The 15,028-nt window shown below is 48.1% G+C and overlaps 1 protein-coding gene across 4 annotated transcripts in view; it reads right to left on the reverse strand.

Moving 5' to 3' along the window:
- Window positions 1-3,599: 3,599 nt before the first annotated feature.
- PIWIL2 (piwi like RNA-mediated gene silencing 2) overlaps window positions 3,600-15,028 on the reverse strand; it is a 47,586-nt gene continuing 36,157 nt past the window's right edge. For 3 of the 4 annotated variants that reach the window (XM_087706140.1, XM_087706141.1, XM_087706143.1), the window contains 4 exons: window positions 8,664-8,769; window positions 6,439-6,692; window positions 5,235-5,342; window positions 3,600-4,070 (listed from right to left, as the gene is read on the reverse strand). In XM_087706140.1, the coding sequence (XP_087562266.1) occupies window positions 3,914-4,070; window positions 5,235-5,342; window positions 6,439-6,692; window positions 8,664-8,769 (625 nt within the window). In that variant the 3' untranslated portion in view covers window positions 3,600-3,913. The remainder of the gene's footprint in view (window positions 4,071-5,234; window positions 5,343-6,438; window positions 6,693-8,663; window positions 8,770-15,028) is intronic. The other variant, XM_087706144.1, reaches the window with a different exon arrangement.

A 15,028-nucleotide genomic window follows, 5' to 3' on the forward strand; every position in this document is an offset into this window, starting at 1 on the left:
CCTGGCCTCGCGAAGCAGGGAACCAAAAAAGGTGGGAGGAAACAAGCCAGCAATAGCAGGGGCCTCTGGAACCTGGGAATCTTCGTCCTCAGAGAAGGCTATGTCCTTCTGCCCCCCTTCTTTCAATCCAGACCTCATTAGCCGTGGAAGGGGAATCCGATCTACACTCTCTAGCTGCAGAAGATTGGGGTTCTCTGGATGACCTCGTGGGGTCCCATGAGAAGATTTTCATCTAGAGACTTGAAATTGATGCTGCATGCCCGATGAGATGCCCTGAGCAATGGCACGGGCAATCACATTCTGAAAACCTTCAGAAAGCTCTGGATAAGCTGGCGAGAGGCTAGGGAGCTCTGCAGATTGAGGAGCAAAGCGTGGCCTGGAGGAAACAGCTGCCCTGTGCCAAAGGGGTCTCCCCGATGTCCTGAAGACTGGGCAGGAGACAGAGGAGGGGATGGGGGCTAACTCCCCTCGCAGAGCCACGTGGGGAACCAGGAGAACCCAGTTGGACTTCTGGCAAGGGTAAAGGCCGGAGTGGAGAGCGTAACCTGGATGGGGAAGGGCTGATTTCCTCCTTGATCCTCCTACCAGCCACCCTGGTGATGCAGGGCTCCTTGCTAGGCGTTCTTCTCCTAGCAGATTTAGAGGTGGCCTTCATTGAGGTAGACCTCTCCATCGTTACGAGGGTAGTTCCACGGGAGGTCCCCTCGCCCGGAACTGAATCCCCTGACCTAGGGGCAGCCGCCCCCCCACTCCTCGTAGCATCCACCATCGCTTTACTCACGGTTGTTGCCTTCCTACTTCCTCTCATGCTGCCAACCGGCGTGAGCTTCTGCATGCAGTCCAGACTCCTTCAGACCGGCGCTACCCCCAACCACACCGCCGATCTGCGGCCTGAAGAGGCCAGCCCACCGCCAAACCAAAGGATCACCAGCAGAGCACAGGCCCGAAGAATCTTCACCAATCCCGGCGGTGGTCCTGGGCGCTTGCGGCAGCTGCAAACAAGCACGCCAATCTCCGCGCCTCTCCACGTACATCCCAAGATGGACGCCGTCCAAGATGGTGACTGCCGACCATGCAGTCCGATTGTGAACCGGCTCTAACCGAGCCGCTCCCTCAGAAACCTCCTGAGCACTCCACAACCCCCTCCAATGGAACCAGGGGTTGCGCAGACACGCGGCCTGGAGCCTCCCATTTAACCGGCCAGCGGCTTGAAGGCTCCCCAGTAGCGCAGCAAGCCCGACTTGTGCAAACAAAAAAAGGTGAAACAACACAGAGACGCAAGGAAGAGAGGTGGGAGGAACCAAAGGAACCTCGAAACCAATGGACAGTCAGATAAAGTACTCCTTCTGGGCCAAAGACTGAGGTTAATCTGGGGAGTCACGAGGAGGAAGTAGAGGGAGTGGCCTCAAAATTACCTCAGTCTCCGGGCAAATGGGCCATGATAATACCCACATGTGACTCCTCCCAAGCCTCGCTTCTGAGACTACTAGATTGAGACGAAATGAACAGGTTAACAATGGAAATTAAAGACAAAGAAGAAACAGACATTTAATATTTAATATGGGATATATGGTATAATTGGTTGGATAATAGATTAAAAAATTAAACATGAAAGACAATTAACAAGCCAGAAATAAATATAGGTATAAGGCTAGTTAGGAACGTGGTGGCTCAGTGGCTAAGACGCTGATATTGTCGATCAGAAAAGTGGGCAGTTCGGTGAGCTCGTTACTTGTCCCAGCTTCTGCCAACCTAGCAGTTTGAAAGCATGTAAAAATGCAAGTAGAAAAATAGGGACAATCTTGGTGGGAAAGGAACAGTGTTCCGGGTGCCTTTGGTGTTGAGTCATGCTGGTCACATGACCACAGTGATAAATATGATACTGTATGAATATGAATGTATGAATAAGAGATAAATGGTCGGGACTAGGAGATATAATACTATGTATATTGTAAAAATAGCTGATACAATCAGTATATCATTGTTGCAAAGATGAAACTGATGCAAAATGAAGAAAAATGTACAATAAAAACATTTTTAAAATGTTATGATTTAAATCTTGAGGGTCTGTGGCCACAAAAGCTATTTATGATGAGGAAAAAAATGAGAACCACTGGAATAAGGGATGGGGCATTTCAGATGGAAGTCAACTGGCTATTCCAACCTGGGAGAAAAGAGAGCCCTTTGGGAACTAGCAAGAAATCTACAAAAATCTGACTTTCCCCAAGTTGAAGATGGCATTTTTCAAAGCCAGGCATAATCTCTGACCATCAGCACTGCTGCAAGATACTCCAAAAACCCATTAACTGAGCATACCGGCCAATGTGGCCACAAAGAGCTCAAAATCCTGCAGCCTTCTGCCAGCGAAAACGGAGCTTGGGATGGCTGCACACTCTGTTTTCGCTGGCAGAGGGCTATCATAACTAAAATCCAAGCAAAAGGGGTGGTGGTGGTGGCCTGAATCCCAGCAACAGGACGTGTTCTGTGGAAGGCTCTCTGAAGAACCGTCAGATTCCTGCTGTATCGGGGGAGGGCTTTTTTAACCCCACCATAGCTGTCCTGGAGAGACAGTGAAGAGGGGGGGGCACAAATGGGTGTGGTTGGGGAACCTGCAACTCCTCTAAAATGCCTGCATTTGCCCCTGGACCCAAAGCAGGAAAGGTAGCCAACGCGAGCTACTGCAGCTGGAAGGCCAGACCAAGCACGGGAGATCAGGGTGGTGAGCATCTGGATGAGATAATAAGACTGCTTCAAAGTGCAACATTCCTGTAAATTAACTTTTCAACCTCTGGTTAAAGCTTTTTAAAGAGAGAGTGGCAAAAGAAAAGGGGGGAGCGGATATTACAAAGCTGTCCCTCCCTCGGGCCAGCAGCGAATGGACGGAGCCGTTAGATAGAAGAAAGGAAGTGATAGTGTCAACTTGTAAAGCGTTTCCATGACTACTATCGTTGACACAGGAAAAGGGAGGAGAATTCCATGCATACCTTTGGCCAGTCAGGTCTCATATTCCTACAGCTGACGTGTGAAATGTGCATGTTCATAGCCTGCCGCAGCACCTTATTGGTGGATGTGATTTATGACACAGAAGATAGGAGGGGATACAGGGGTAAAGTTCAAACACAATTAAGCGAAAGTCAGTTTCGGCTCCGCAGAAGAACATGCCAAAATGTTGACCATAATAAATGAATGGATTTCTTTTGAACTTTGTCTCGAGGCTCATAAATTAATTAGGTCATCTTTTGGAAACTTTACAGATAGACCTTGAGGACTACTTAAGGATGTTAGAAAGCAAATTGGAACCCCGAGGTCAAACACAACCCTGATGCAGACTTCAATTAAATCAGGTTTGACACCCCTGCTCTAAGAGACATCACGTCTGCATATAGTCTGCCCTTAGTAAGCAAATTTATGCTTTAAGTCACCCAGAGTCACTTCGAAACAAGTGGTAAATAAACTTAATAGATAAAAATAAAATAAAAATTTCCAGGAAGACCAGACAATTTCTGTATGAACCATGTTCTACAAAATTTGAAACCCGTTATCACCTATGCAATAGCCAAATTCTGTGTTGCTGCAATGAAAATAAGGCATAACTGGTTATGGAAATATATATTTTTGTTTTATTTACCATTTTAGATTTAACACATACTGGCTTATCTTGTTTATGAGGTGGTATTTATTTTACTGCATAGTGTGCTAGTAAAGCAGCCACATTTTTATTTGTGTTTCTTTCACCTTTTCTATTTTACTATGGTGTGGTAATTTTTTAAAAACTTTTTTTTCTGGTCCTTGACCAAATAAACATTATTATAAAACAGAGTCTCCAGTTGATGTGGGTGGTGAAACTGGGAAGGGCTGGAACAGGGCAATTCTCAGTTCCTGCTCTCTCTTGGAAGGCAGCCCACTGCAGAAGCTACAGGAAGAAGAGTTTGTCACACAGCTCAATTGATGGTTCATGGTGGAGAACGTGCCCTGAGAGAAAAGCCAGCTTATGCGCGTATTTGCACGGGGCGGGCACTCGGATAGTTCCTGGCCAATTCCAGTAGAGGTGGCAAAGTTTGAAAGTCAGCCTATTAAAAAACAGGAATGAGAGAAGGAAACTCCGGATTAGAATGCCTACTTCTATCACTTGGATCCATAATGTATTTTCTCGTTTGGGTTGACAAATCTCTAAACTCCAATATATTCCAATCAGTATATGTTCTTAAATGCTGCAAGGAAAAAACTGGTTGATTCCCCATCATTTCTTGGATTCATTTTACCCTTTGCAAAGGAAATCCCTCACTCCATCCAGAAAGGAAGTGATATATAAACACAGGGGTGAAATGCTCTGAAGTCTGCTACCGGTTCGCTTTGCTCACATGCACATCGCAGGCACTAAGAAGCCTTTTCCGAGTCTGCAAAAGTAGAACAGCGGGGGTGGGGGGGTGGGACAGCTGTGATGCGCAATTTAGATTCACTAGAAAGCTGGATTTCGTGCTTTCAGGTGAACTGGTAGTAAAAAAATGTAAAACAAAGTTCCAACGTTCAGGCGGCACAGCTGATTGTCACACAGCTGATCGTCGGAACTTTTTAAAGCATTTTTTTTACTACCAGTTCACTTGAACTGGTAGTTAAAAAATGCTTTAAAAAGTTTTTTAAAAGTTCAGACAATCAGCTGTGTGACAATCAGCTATACCGCGCGATTTCTAGCGAATATAAATATATAAATATTTTTACTACCTGTTCGGGTGAATCGGTAGCATTTCTTACTACAGGTTCGGGTGAACCATCCCGAACCGGTAGCATTTCACCTGTGTTTAAACACCTTTGTCCTGCTTCAAGCTTGAGAAGAAAAATATTGGCTAAAGAGCTGCATGGAAGCCCCAGGCAATTAGGCAACTAGGATACAGTTTTGGGCCATCCCATCACGTTGCAAAGAAAGGCATAATGCAGCTGGAGGCTCCCTTCCCAGGCAATTGATTTTTAAACCAAGAAGTAAGAAAATCCTAATTTCTCTCTCCTTTCATTCAGGTTGCTTCACTGACTATGAAACAAAGCTGTACACATAGTGGTTTCTAAAAATATATTTAAAATCCCATGAAGAAAAATCTTAACTTTCATCATTACAATTCCAACATCTTTTTGCTACATTCAGTACTTCTTGCTTTGTTTATGTATTCATTAGAGTCCTATTCTGCCTCCTGTATAATGAGAAAGCAAAATCTGAAACTGAGGGATAACATAACACTCACCTCTGCATGTGATCAGGAGTCAGATTGGCTGTATTCCTCACACAGACGTAGTGAGTAGGAATGCCGCAACCTTGTGGCGAGTAGTGGGCTATCAAGTAAAAGTCCACCCTAACAGGGAAAAAATAAGGGGAAAAAGAACAGAGTTGAACCTCTATCAACTTGTCAGCAGAGAAAGAATTACCGTATTTTTCGGTCGATAAGACGCACTTCTTCCCACCCCAAAAGTGGTGGAAATGTATGTGCATCTTATAGAGCGAATGTTGCCGAAGCCCCACCTACCCTTAGGCCTCTACCTCCCAGCAATTTGCCTTCTTGCAGCAAACAGCCTAGTCAGCTTCAGCACAGCCTGATTTAGCACAAGCAGTTGATTGGAGGTTGGATTGGCCTCCCGGAATATCGCCAATCAGCTGTAACAGGCTGCGGGGATCACCACTGGCCATCACCATCTCCGCACTCCCCATTTTCGGCCTCTACACACCCCATTTTTGGCCTGTTCCAGGTGGCGGGATCACTGCTGCCACTTTTCACTGCCGGAATGGGCCAAAAACGGGATGCACAGAGGCCGAAAATGGGGCGTGTGGAGGCGACCCCCGCAGCCTGGAACAGCTGATCGGTGATATTCTAGGAAGCAGATCCAACTGCCAATCAGCTGCTCATACTAAATCAGTGCTGAGGTTGACCAGGCTGTTTGCTGTAAACCCCATTCCTAAGAGGTCCGTAAAGGGGGCGTGCATAAGCGCACAGTGTGCCTACCATCCCTGTCCCCATTTATTTGTACTCATTTCCTTTGTTCATGTCCATGTTTATATTTATACCTGCTATCTTGTACATGTTTGACAAACTAATAAATACAAATAAAAAACCCAGTGTTTGCATTTACTGCAAAGCTGTGTCTATAGGGGGGAAAAAAATTATCATAGAGGAAAGGAGAAAATACAAACATTTTAAACTCCTCAAGTCTATGGAGATTCTCAGTCGTTCAAGTCATGATTGTCCCAAAGGTGAGACGGGAGGGGTTGGTTTTGTTTCTTTTTTCTACAGGCAACCGCGTTTTTTCTTTGAAGATGTTTTGCTTCTCAAGAAAAGCTTCTTCAGCTCAAAAGCACCTTTGGGTTTAAACTCCCCACTTCCCAGCAGCGGTTTCCAGAAGGCACTGGGAGATCTGGGGTGGGGGGAAGTGCTGGGTGAAAGCTTTTTCACTCACCAGTCTCGAGAGGTGGCTGTATGGTCTAATACTGTCCCTGGAGGAGGAGCTGAAAGTTGTTGACCAACTGATGAATAGATGTTGGTGCTGATTTGTTTCTGAACCACAAACACCACCATTTTAGGGTTGTAATTATTAAAAGCTTCAAAGCATTTCTCCAGCTGTGGAATTTCATAGCTTTCTACTATTTTCAGCTGGCCATCTGAAACTCCATCTCTATAAATCACGATCTTCTCCGGGAGATGATGGTTGACCTTCGAGAGAACAAACATTCAACAATCAGAAAGAGCTAACAGCTCATATCTAGATTTGATCCAGGAAATTACAATGATTTCTTGCTAAAAGTGGAACTGGTCCTCTCTTTTCTTCTGCCTGATCTGTAGCAAAAGAAAAAAAAATCTAAACTATAGGGAATCCTCAACTTACTGCCACGACCAAGGCCAAATTTCTGTTGCTAAATGAGACAGTTGTTATGTGAGTTTTACCCCAATTTACAATCTTTCTTTCCAAAGTTGGTAAGTGAATCACTGCAGTTAAGTTACTTTGTTGTTGTTACTTGCAAAGTCGTGTCTGACCCATCCCGACTCCATAGACAATGTTCCTCCAGGCCTTCCTGTCCCCTATCATCTTCTGGAGTCCATTTAAGCTCACGCCAACTGCTTCGGTGACTCCATCCATCCACCTCATTCTCTGCCGTCCCCTTCTTCTTTTGCGCTCAATCGTTCCCAGCATTAAGCTCTTCTCCAGGGAGTCCTTCCTTCTCATTAGGTGGCCAAAGGATTTGAGTTTTCTCTTCAGGATCTGGCCTTCTAAAGAACAGTCAGGGTGGATCTCCTCTAGAACTGACCAGTGGATCACCTTGCAGTCCAAGGGTCTTGCAGGAGTCTTCTCCAGCACAAGAGTTCAAAGTTACTTATACAACTGTGAAGTGAATCTGGCGTCTGCATTGATTTGTCAGAAGGTGGCAAAAGGGAATAATGTGATCCTAGAACATGGCAACTGTCATAAATATGAATCAGCTGCCAGGCTAAGTTTTGATCACAGGAATGCTGCAATGGATGTGGGGGAAATGGTCACAAAGCACTTTTCTCATGCCATCATCACTTTTAATGGTCACTAAATAAATGATTATAAGTCAAAGTCCACCTGCACTTAGGATGAGCTGCTCAGATATAAGCAAAGTTTGGGATGTGACCTATTGTACAGGAGGGAAAAGGACCAGCTTTAATAAAGAAATTGCTCTCTCTCTCTTTCCAGTTTCCATCCTAGCCTTTCCTCTAAAAGGATTCAGAAGAACAGTCCCTGGCGAGTCACTGAGAAGAAACCGGTGGAGCTCCTGTTACAAAGCACTCCTGTTTTCATCTACAGGCAGCCCTCGACTTACAACAGTGCATTTAGTGACTGTTTAAAGTTACAACGGCACTGAAAAATGTGACTTATGACTGGTTTTCATAGTTGCAACCTTTGCACCATCTCCATGGTTCATATGAATAGAATACAATAGAATACAATAGAATAAGAGTTGGAAGGGACCTTGGAGGTCTTCAAGTCTAACCCACTGCTTAGGCAAGAAACCCTATACCATTTCAAACAAATGGTTGTCCAACCACTTCTTATCAATTTCCAGTATTGGAAAATTCACAATTTCTGGAAGCAAGTAGTTCTGCTTAGAAATTTCTCCTCATTTCCAGGCTGAATCTCTCCTTGATTAGTTTCCACCCATTGCTTCTTGTCCTGCCTTCAGGTGCTTTGGAGAATAGCTTGACTCCCTCTTCTTTGTGGCAGCCCCTGAGATATTCTCCCCTAGTCCTTCTTTTCATTAAACTAGACATACCCGGTTCCAGCAACCATTCTTTATATGTTTTAGCCTTAGTTATGACCTTTGCTATATCCTGGGGTCTTGTGATCCCCTTTCGCGACTTTCTGACAAGCAAGGTTAATGGGGAAGCCAGATTCGCTTAACAACCAAATTATTAATTTATCAACAGCAATGATTCACTTAACAACTGTCACAAGGAAAGTCGTAAAATGGGGCAAAACTGGCTTAGCAAATGTCTCACTTAACAGAAATGCTGGGCTCAACTGTGGTCGTAAGTTGAGGACTACTTGTAAAGACAGCACAATGAAACAAATGTACCTTCTCAAAAAAAATATGCAAAATAGCTAATCTGGACATGCTTCTCTATAAATTCCAGAGAATTGGTAAATAATAGTTCATTTCTCACCTCATAGAATTTCTGCAAAGCAGCTACTAAACAGACTTTTAGGCTGTCTATTATTTCTTGATGAGGCGTCTGGAATAAAACCCTGGAATACCATTGTGTCACAATTCTGGTGGCAGAAAAGGATATGATATTAATCATGTTAATGCAAAGCATAAAACCTCTCAATTCAACATTAAGCCAAATTTTTTAATAAAGTTTTAAAAAAAACACTCTGCGAAAGGAATTCAAACAATTCTATTGGGGTGTAAACCCAATGAAAACAATGGAAAAGTAAAAAAAAAAAAAGGTTTGAATATTTCTGCCGCTCATTTTAAAATTAGGCAAAAATCTCCCTTACTCCCTTCATCCAATATGAACCTCAATCCCTTTCTGCTCATTGATTATGTATCATCAAGTCCATATATACCTGCTTTCCATTGAGGGCCTGTATACTGCACAAGCCAAAAAGAGGGCTGTGAAAATATCTACAGACAACCTGTTGACTTACCAGAACGGTCCTTCTATGTGCGCTGCGAGAGGAATCCAAGCATGGTTAACTTTGTCCATTAGCCTAGAGACTGAGTTACGTAATTGTTGACCACGCCTCCTCTGACTGGATTGGTCAGTTTTGTATGAAGGTCAGCCGTTAAAAGATGTGTATCAATTCACTGATGGCAGTAGCCAAGAAAGAGGTATCAACAGTCACGTCCAGAGTAAAGTCAAGTCATCAAGTCAGAGTCCTGAAATAGCCCTGGCCAGCCGAAGCCGCGGACAGGTTTGGATTCCCCTTGCAGCACACATAAAAGGACTGTTCAGGTAAGTCAACAGTCGTTCTCCTGTGCGCTGCTTGGGGAATCCAAGCATGGGACATGCCAAAGCAATTAAGTTCCAGGGCGGGAGCCAGGCTGGTCAGGGCCCTCTGGAGAAGAGAGCACCCTCTGCAACACTCGCCGCCCAAAGGAGGCCTCAGGTGAGGCATACATGTCAACCTTGTAATGTCTAATAAATGATGATGGTGACGACCAGGTAGCCGCCCTGCAAATCTCCTCCACTGAGGCTTGCATAGCCCAGGCCGCTGTGGTAGCCGCGCTCCTGGTAGAGTGAGGAGTGATGTGCCTGGGGACCAGCCAGGACTGGCTGTCGTAAGCAAGAGTGATGCATGCCTTTAGCCATCGGCCGATGGTGTGGGAAGACACCTTTTGCCCCATGGAAGAAGGCTGAAAGGATACAAAAAGTGCTTCCGACCTCCTGAATGACGCTGTACATTTCACATAGCGCCGAGGCGTCCTGCGCACATCCAGGTGATGCCACTGGCGTTCCTGCGGATGGGAAGGGCGGGGGCAGAAGTCCAGGAGGATGAGCTCCTGCATCCTGTGAAACAAGGTGTTGATCTTTGGAAGGAAGGCCGGGTCCAGGCAGAGGACGACTCTATTGGGGTGGAATATGCAGAGGTCCATGCGAACGGAAAGTGCCACCAGCTCAGACACCCTCCTGGCCGATGTAATGGCCACCAAGAACACTGTCTTAAGAGTAAGCAAACGAGGCTGATTGATTGGATGGGCTCAAATGGTGTGGCTGTGAGAGCTCTGAGTACCAGCGACAAGTCCCAAGTAGGGTAACGGTGCACGGTCTGAGGCCTGATGTTAGCTGCACCCTTCAGAAAAGATTTGACCCGTGCGTGTTGAGTCAATGGGCAACCTGTCTACGAAGTGTTAGGTGTAAGCCCTTGTCAAGTCCCATTTGCAAAAAGTCCAACACTTGAGGCACCAAAGATTTAATAGGGTCAGCCCCGGCACGACGGCACCACCTACAGAAGGCCTGCCAGGTGGCCTCGTAAATACGAGTCGTGGATGGACGACGGGCCGCCTGAATAGTGTCAATTACCTTGCTAGAGTAGTGAAGGCCAGTTAGAATAGCCCGCTCACGTGCCACACGGCTAACTGCAACAGCTGGGGGTTCGGGTGAATGAGAGCTCCCTGGGTGAGCTGGATCTGGTTGCCCGGAATCCTCCACGGGCGTGAGATTGAGAGATGCATGAGGTCGGCGTACCAGGGGCGCCGGGACCACATCGGGGCCACCAGAAGGACTTCTGCTTGTTCCGCCAGGATCTTTTGAATGACGAGCGAAAGGATCGGAAGAGGCGGAAACGCATAGAGAAGGCCGGCCACGGGCTGCGGAGAGCATCCACGCCCTCCGCCCCGGGGGTCTGGTACCTGGTGTAAAACCGGGGAAGTTGCGAGTTTTGAGGCCGTGCAAAGAGATCCACCTCGGGCTGGCCGAACCGGCGAGAGAGCTCTTGGAAGAGGGCGGGGTGGAGACGCCACTCCGCCTGGTCCACGGTGGCTCAGCTCAGCCAGTCTGCCTGTGTGTTGGAAATGCCTGAGATATGTTCCGCCCGAATCGATAACAGTCTGCCCTCCGCCCAGTGGTGCAGTTTCTCCACCTCCAGCATCAGGGATCTGGAGTGGGTATCCCCTTGGCGGTTGACGTGCGCCTTGGAGGCCACATTGTCGGTCCGGAACAGTATGTTGTTTGTTACTATGTCCCGGACTTCGTGGAGGGCTAGGCAGATGGCCCGAAGCTCCAGCCAATTGATACTGTTTCTCAGCTTGTGATCCGACCAGCGGCCCTGAGCAACTCGGTCCAAGGCATGGGCTCCCCACCCGAAGAGGCTGGCATCTATAGTGATCTGGATGCGGTCCGGTTCCTTCAATGGGCTCCCCTTGAGAAGTTTGGAGGAGGTCCACCACCGGAGAGATCTGAGAGGCTTGGGAGGAAGTCGAACCTTGATTTGGGAATAGCTGGTGTGGGCCCTTTGGAAGGGGAGCAGGAACCATTGAAGTGGGCGGGCATGGAACCGGGCCCAGGGAACAATGTCTATACAGGAAATCATTTTCCTGAGTAGCTGAGATAGGGTTCCCAGTGGTAAGAGTCTCTGAGTTAACACTTCACTCACCAGATGTTGAATGCTCTGTCGCCTGTCCTGAGACAGAGATACCTCGCACGTCTCTGAATTGATGACGGTCCCCAGGTGGAGCAGAGACCTGGTCAGCTGCAGGTGGCTCTTAGGGAGGTTCAGGACGAATCCGTGGTTTTGCAGTGTCCATTGTGAAGTGGAGATCTTGGAGGGCCTGGTGCCGTGATGAGGATAGGATCAAGATGTCGTCTAGGTAACAATTCACTCGTATGGGCACTGAACGAAGTGATGCCGCTATGACTGCCAGGAGTTTGGTGAATGTCCTGGGGGCCGATGATAGGCCGAAGGGCAGGGCCCGATACTGGAAATGGCGCCCAGCAAAATGGAAGTGTAGGAATCTCCGGTGTGCCGGGTGGATGGGCACATGGAGGTACGCCTCCTTGATATCGACTGATGTCATCATGTCGCTCTGGCGGATGGATGCCAAGATGCTTTTGAGGGATTGCATCTTGAACCTTTGATACTTTATGTACAGATTGAGCCTTTTCAAATCTAGAATGGCCCGCCATCCCCCCGAGCTCTTGGGCACTAGGAATAAAATGGAGTAGAAGCCTAGTCCTTCCTGTCCCTTTGGAACCTGCTCTATGGCCTTGATGGATAAGAGATGTTGTATCTCGGCATCCATTAGACGCCTCTTTACTTGGCACCTGGGTACAGGGCACTTGATGAATCGCCTCAGGAAGATGGAGAGAAACTCTAGAGTGAGGCCCAGCCTCACTACCTGGAGGGCCCAAGCATTGGATGTGGTCTCCGCCCACTGGTGAGCGAAGTCTAGAAGATGCCCGCTGATAGGCCCCTCCCCCTGTGAGTCACCGGTACCTCCGAAAGGACCAGTTGCTGGCTCCACAAAATGGCAGCCCAGCCCGAGGTTGTGCCTGGTTCTGCTGGCGACCCCTATCTATGGCTCCGGTACGATCCTGACCCCTGTCCTGAGGTTGGGTAAAGGGTCTGTTATAATGGGGAATATAGGGGGCGGTGTTGAAGCCCGAGTCGCCTGCACGAAAGGGCTGGCGTCTATTATAAGGCTATTGCCTCCTGTCAGCGCGCCTACTGGTGAATGGGAGCACCTTGCGCTTATCCCTAGTCTCAATGAGAATTGGGTCAAGAGCTGGCCCAAACAATGCCCCGCCCTTGAATGGGGTGGAAGCCAGCTACTATTTGGAGTGAATGTCAGCTTGCCAATGGCGGAGCCACAGTAATCGCCAGGATGCTACATTGGAAACTACGGCTCAGGATGCGAATTTCGCTGCATTAAGAGTAGCGTCCACAGAAAACTCCAAGGCCGCCATGGGGTTGGGAATATCTTGGTGAAGGCGCATGTCATCAGGGCCTAACCTACCCTGCAGTTGCTTGAGCTAGACCAAGGATGTTCTATTAAAGAAGGATGCCGCAGTAGCAGCACGTAAGGCCCAGGCCGCAGGCTGATGAGTTTTCCGAATGACTAACTCAGCCTTATGGTCCTCCGCTTTCAACCCTTCAGAAATCTCCAATGGAATCAAGGCTGGTGAGGCGAGGGCGGCAATAGGAGGGTCCACTGTGGAAAATTGGAGGATACCCTCCAATTCTGGGGTGGAAGTGTATAATTTCTTATCTCCATTGCTGGGCGGGGTAACTACAGTGGGCTGTGCCCACTGCTTTTGAACAATATTGAGGAACAACTTAGGGAATGGAATGACCTCCTGTTCTGACACCTGTTCAGCAGATAAACGTTCTGTTGCATCCAGACCAACTGCAGTGCTGGCCTGCATGGCAGCTCCACCCATGTTAGTGGTAGTTTTCGCCTTATACAACAGAGATTTAAATAAAGTAGGTTGGAATAAACCAGAAGAAGTAGACTGGTCCTGAGCCATCCCTTCATTGTCTGAAAAATCAATGTCTAATATTTCCCCTTCTTCCACCAAGGCTGAATCCTCACTATAAATTGAGGTAAGAGGCGAAGGTGGGTCTGCCTGAGGATTAGGTAAATCTGCAGGCGCAGCAGCAGCAGCAGCAGCAGCAGCAGCAGCAGCAGCAGACGACCTGGGGCCCTGAACCCTACAATGTAACTCCGCATCTAAACCCTTGGAGATTGCTGCAGAAATCACATGGTATAATTCTGGGGGAAGGCCTAGGTCCTGGCCTCTGCCGGCCTCAGGCCTGCAGCAGTAGGTATAAAGGTGGCTGAACGTGGGGGTGTGGGGGCCGAGGCCAGGCTTACTTCCGATAGACTTGGAGGGGATTGAGGCCCCAATCCCCCCTCCTCTAAGGTTGGAATTGGAGGTAAAGGCAGATCAGGAGACCAACCTTGGTTCCCAGGAATATGCAAGGGGGAAGCGGGAGAAATCCGCTGAGGGACTAGCACAGGGGGTGAGCCGCTAGCCGGCCCAAAGGGCTTTTCCGACGGTTTGGATTTATCCTTGCGTTTATAGGCTCTATCTGGAGCCGAAGACGAGGTCCGGGGCTTTTGGGTGGAGGCCCTGGTGGTGGCCCTGCTAGCCCTTGAGTGGTTTCAGCCTCAATCGGGGGCTGGGGAGCATTAATAGGCTCTACAGTACCTCCGGGAAGTGGTAAATCTACCATGCTATTACAATTGAGTAAATGAAAAGGCTCAATCTCCACCGAGTCAAACCGTTTGAAACACCAAAGGTTGATCTCACTCTGATAGCTAACTGCACCATGCGACTCAGAACTGCTGCACGCAACCTCCTCACACCGAATGACCAAGCAAGAGAGGGAACGAGGGAGAGAGCCATTGGCGTAACGTCGCTGCCTGGCACGAAAGCGAGGACACGCCCCTTGCTGCTGTCCCGTGTGCGTGAAAACAGGGCGCCCAAAATGGCAGCCGCAATTTCGGCCCGACATTCAAAATGTGCCATTTGAATAGCTGCAGCTGCCAGCTGTGCGGCGGGCCTGCCAGCACCGCAGCGGACATGCGGCGAACTAAGCGGCCCGAGGGTTCTCCAATGATGATGATGAAGAATCGGGAAATTAGACCACACCTGTCAGGGCAGATCGTTCCCTGAATCAGGCGACGCGGAGCGGCGAACCGACCCCGAACGTGCGTGGCAGCTGAAAGAGCGGTGAACTGACCCCTGATCAAAGCTCAAGGCAAGCAGCGGCGCGGTCCCTGCACTGCCGAATCTTCAGTCGCTAGAGCCTCGGAGGGCGATCGCAACGAGGTGAGTGCTACAACTGGCAGCGAACTGCCGTTTTTCACTCCGTGCCATAAATTCCTTAGCTAAACTACTCACACACTTAAGGGAACGAAAACAAATCCATGGAATCCTTGAGAATGTCGATTAGTCTAGAGAGAAATTGATATACATCTCTTCAGGCTGGACTGGGTTAAAAAAAGTGACCCATCCAGTCAGAGGCGGCGTGGACAACAATTACGTAACTCAGTCTCTAGGCTAATGGACGTTAACCATGC

Source organism: Thamnophis sirtalis, unplaced genomic scaffold (assembly GCF_051295495.1).
Source record: "Thamnophis sirtalis isolate CommonGarterSnake01/CBP01778 unplaced genomic scaffold, rThaSir2_p1.2 scaffold_2, whole genome shotgun sequence".
Lineage (NCBI taxonomy): Eukaryota > Metazoa > Chordata > Lepidosauria > Squamata > Natricidae > Thamnophis > Thamnophis sirtalis.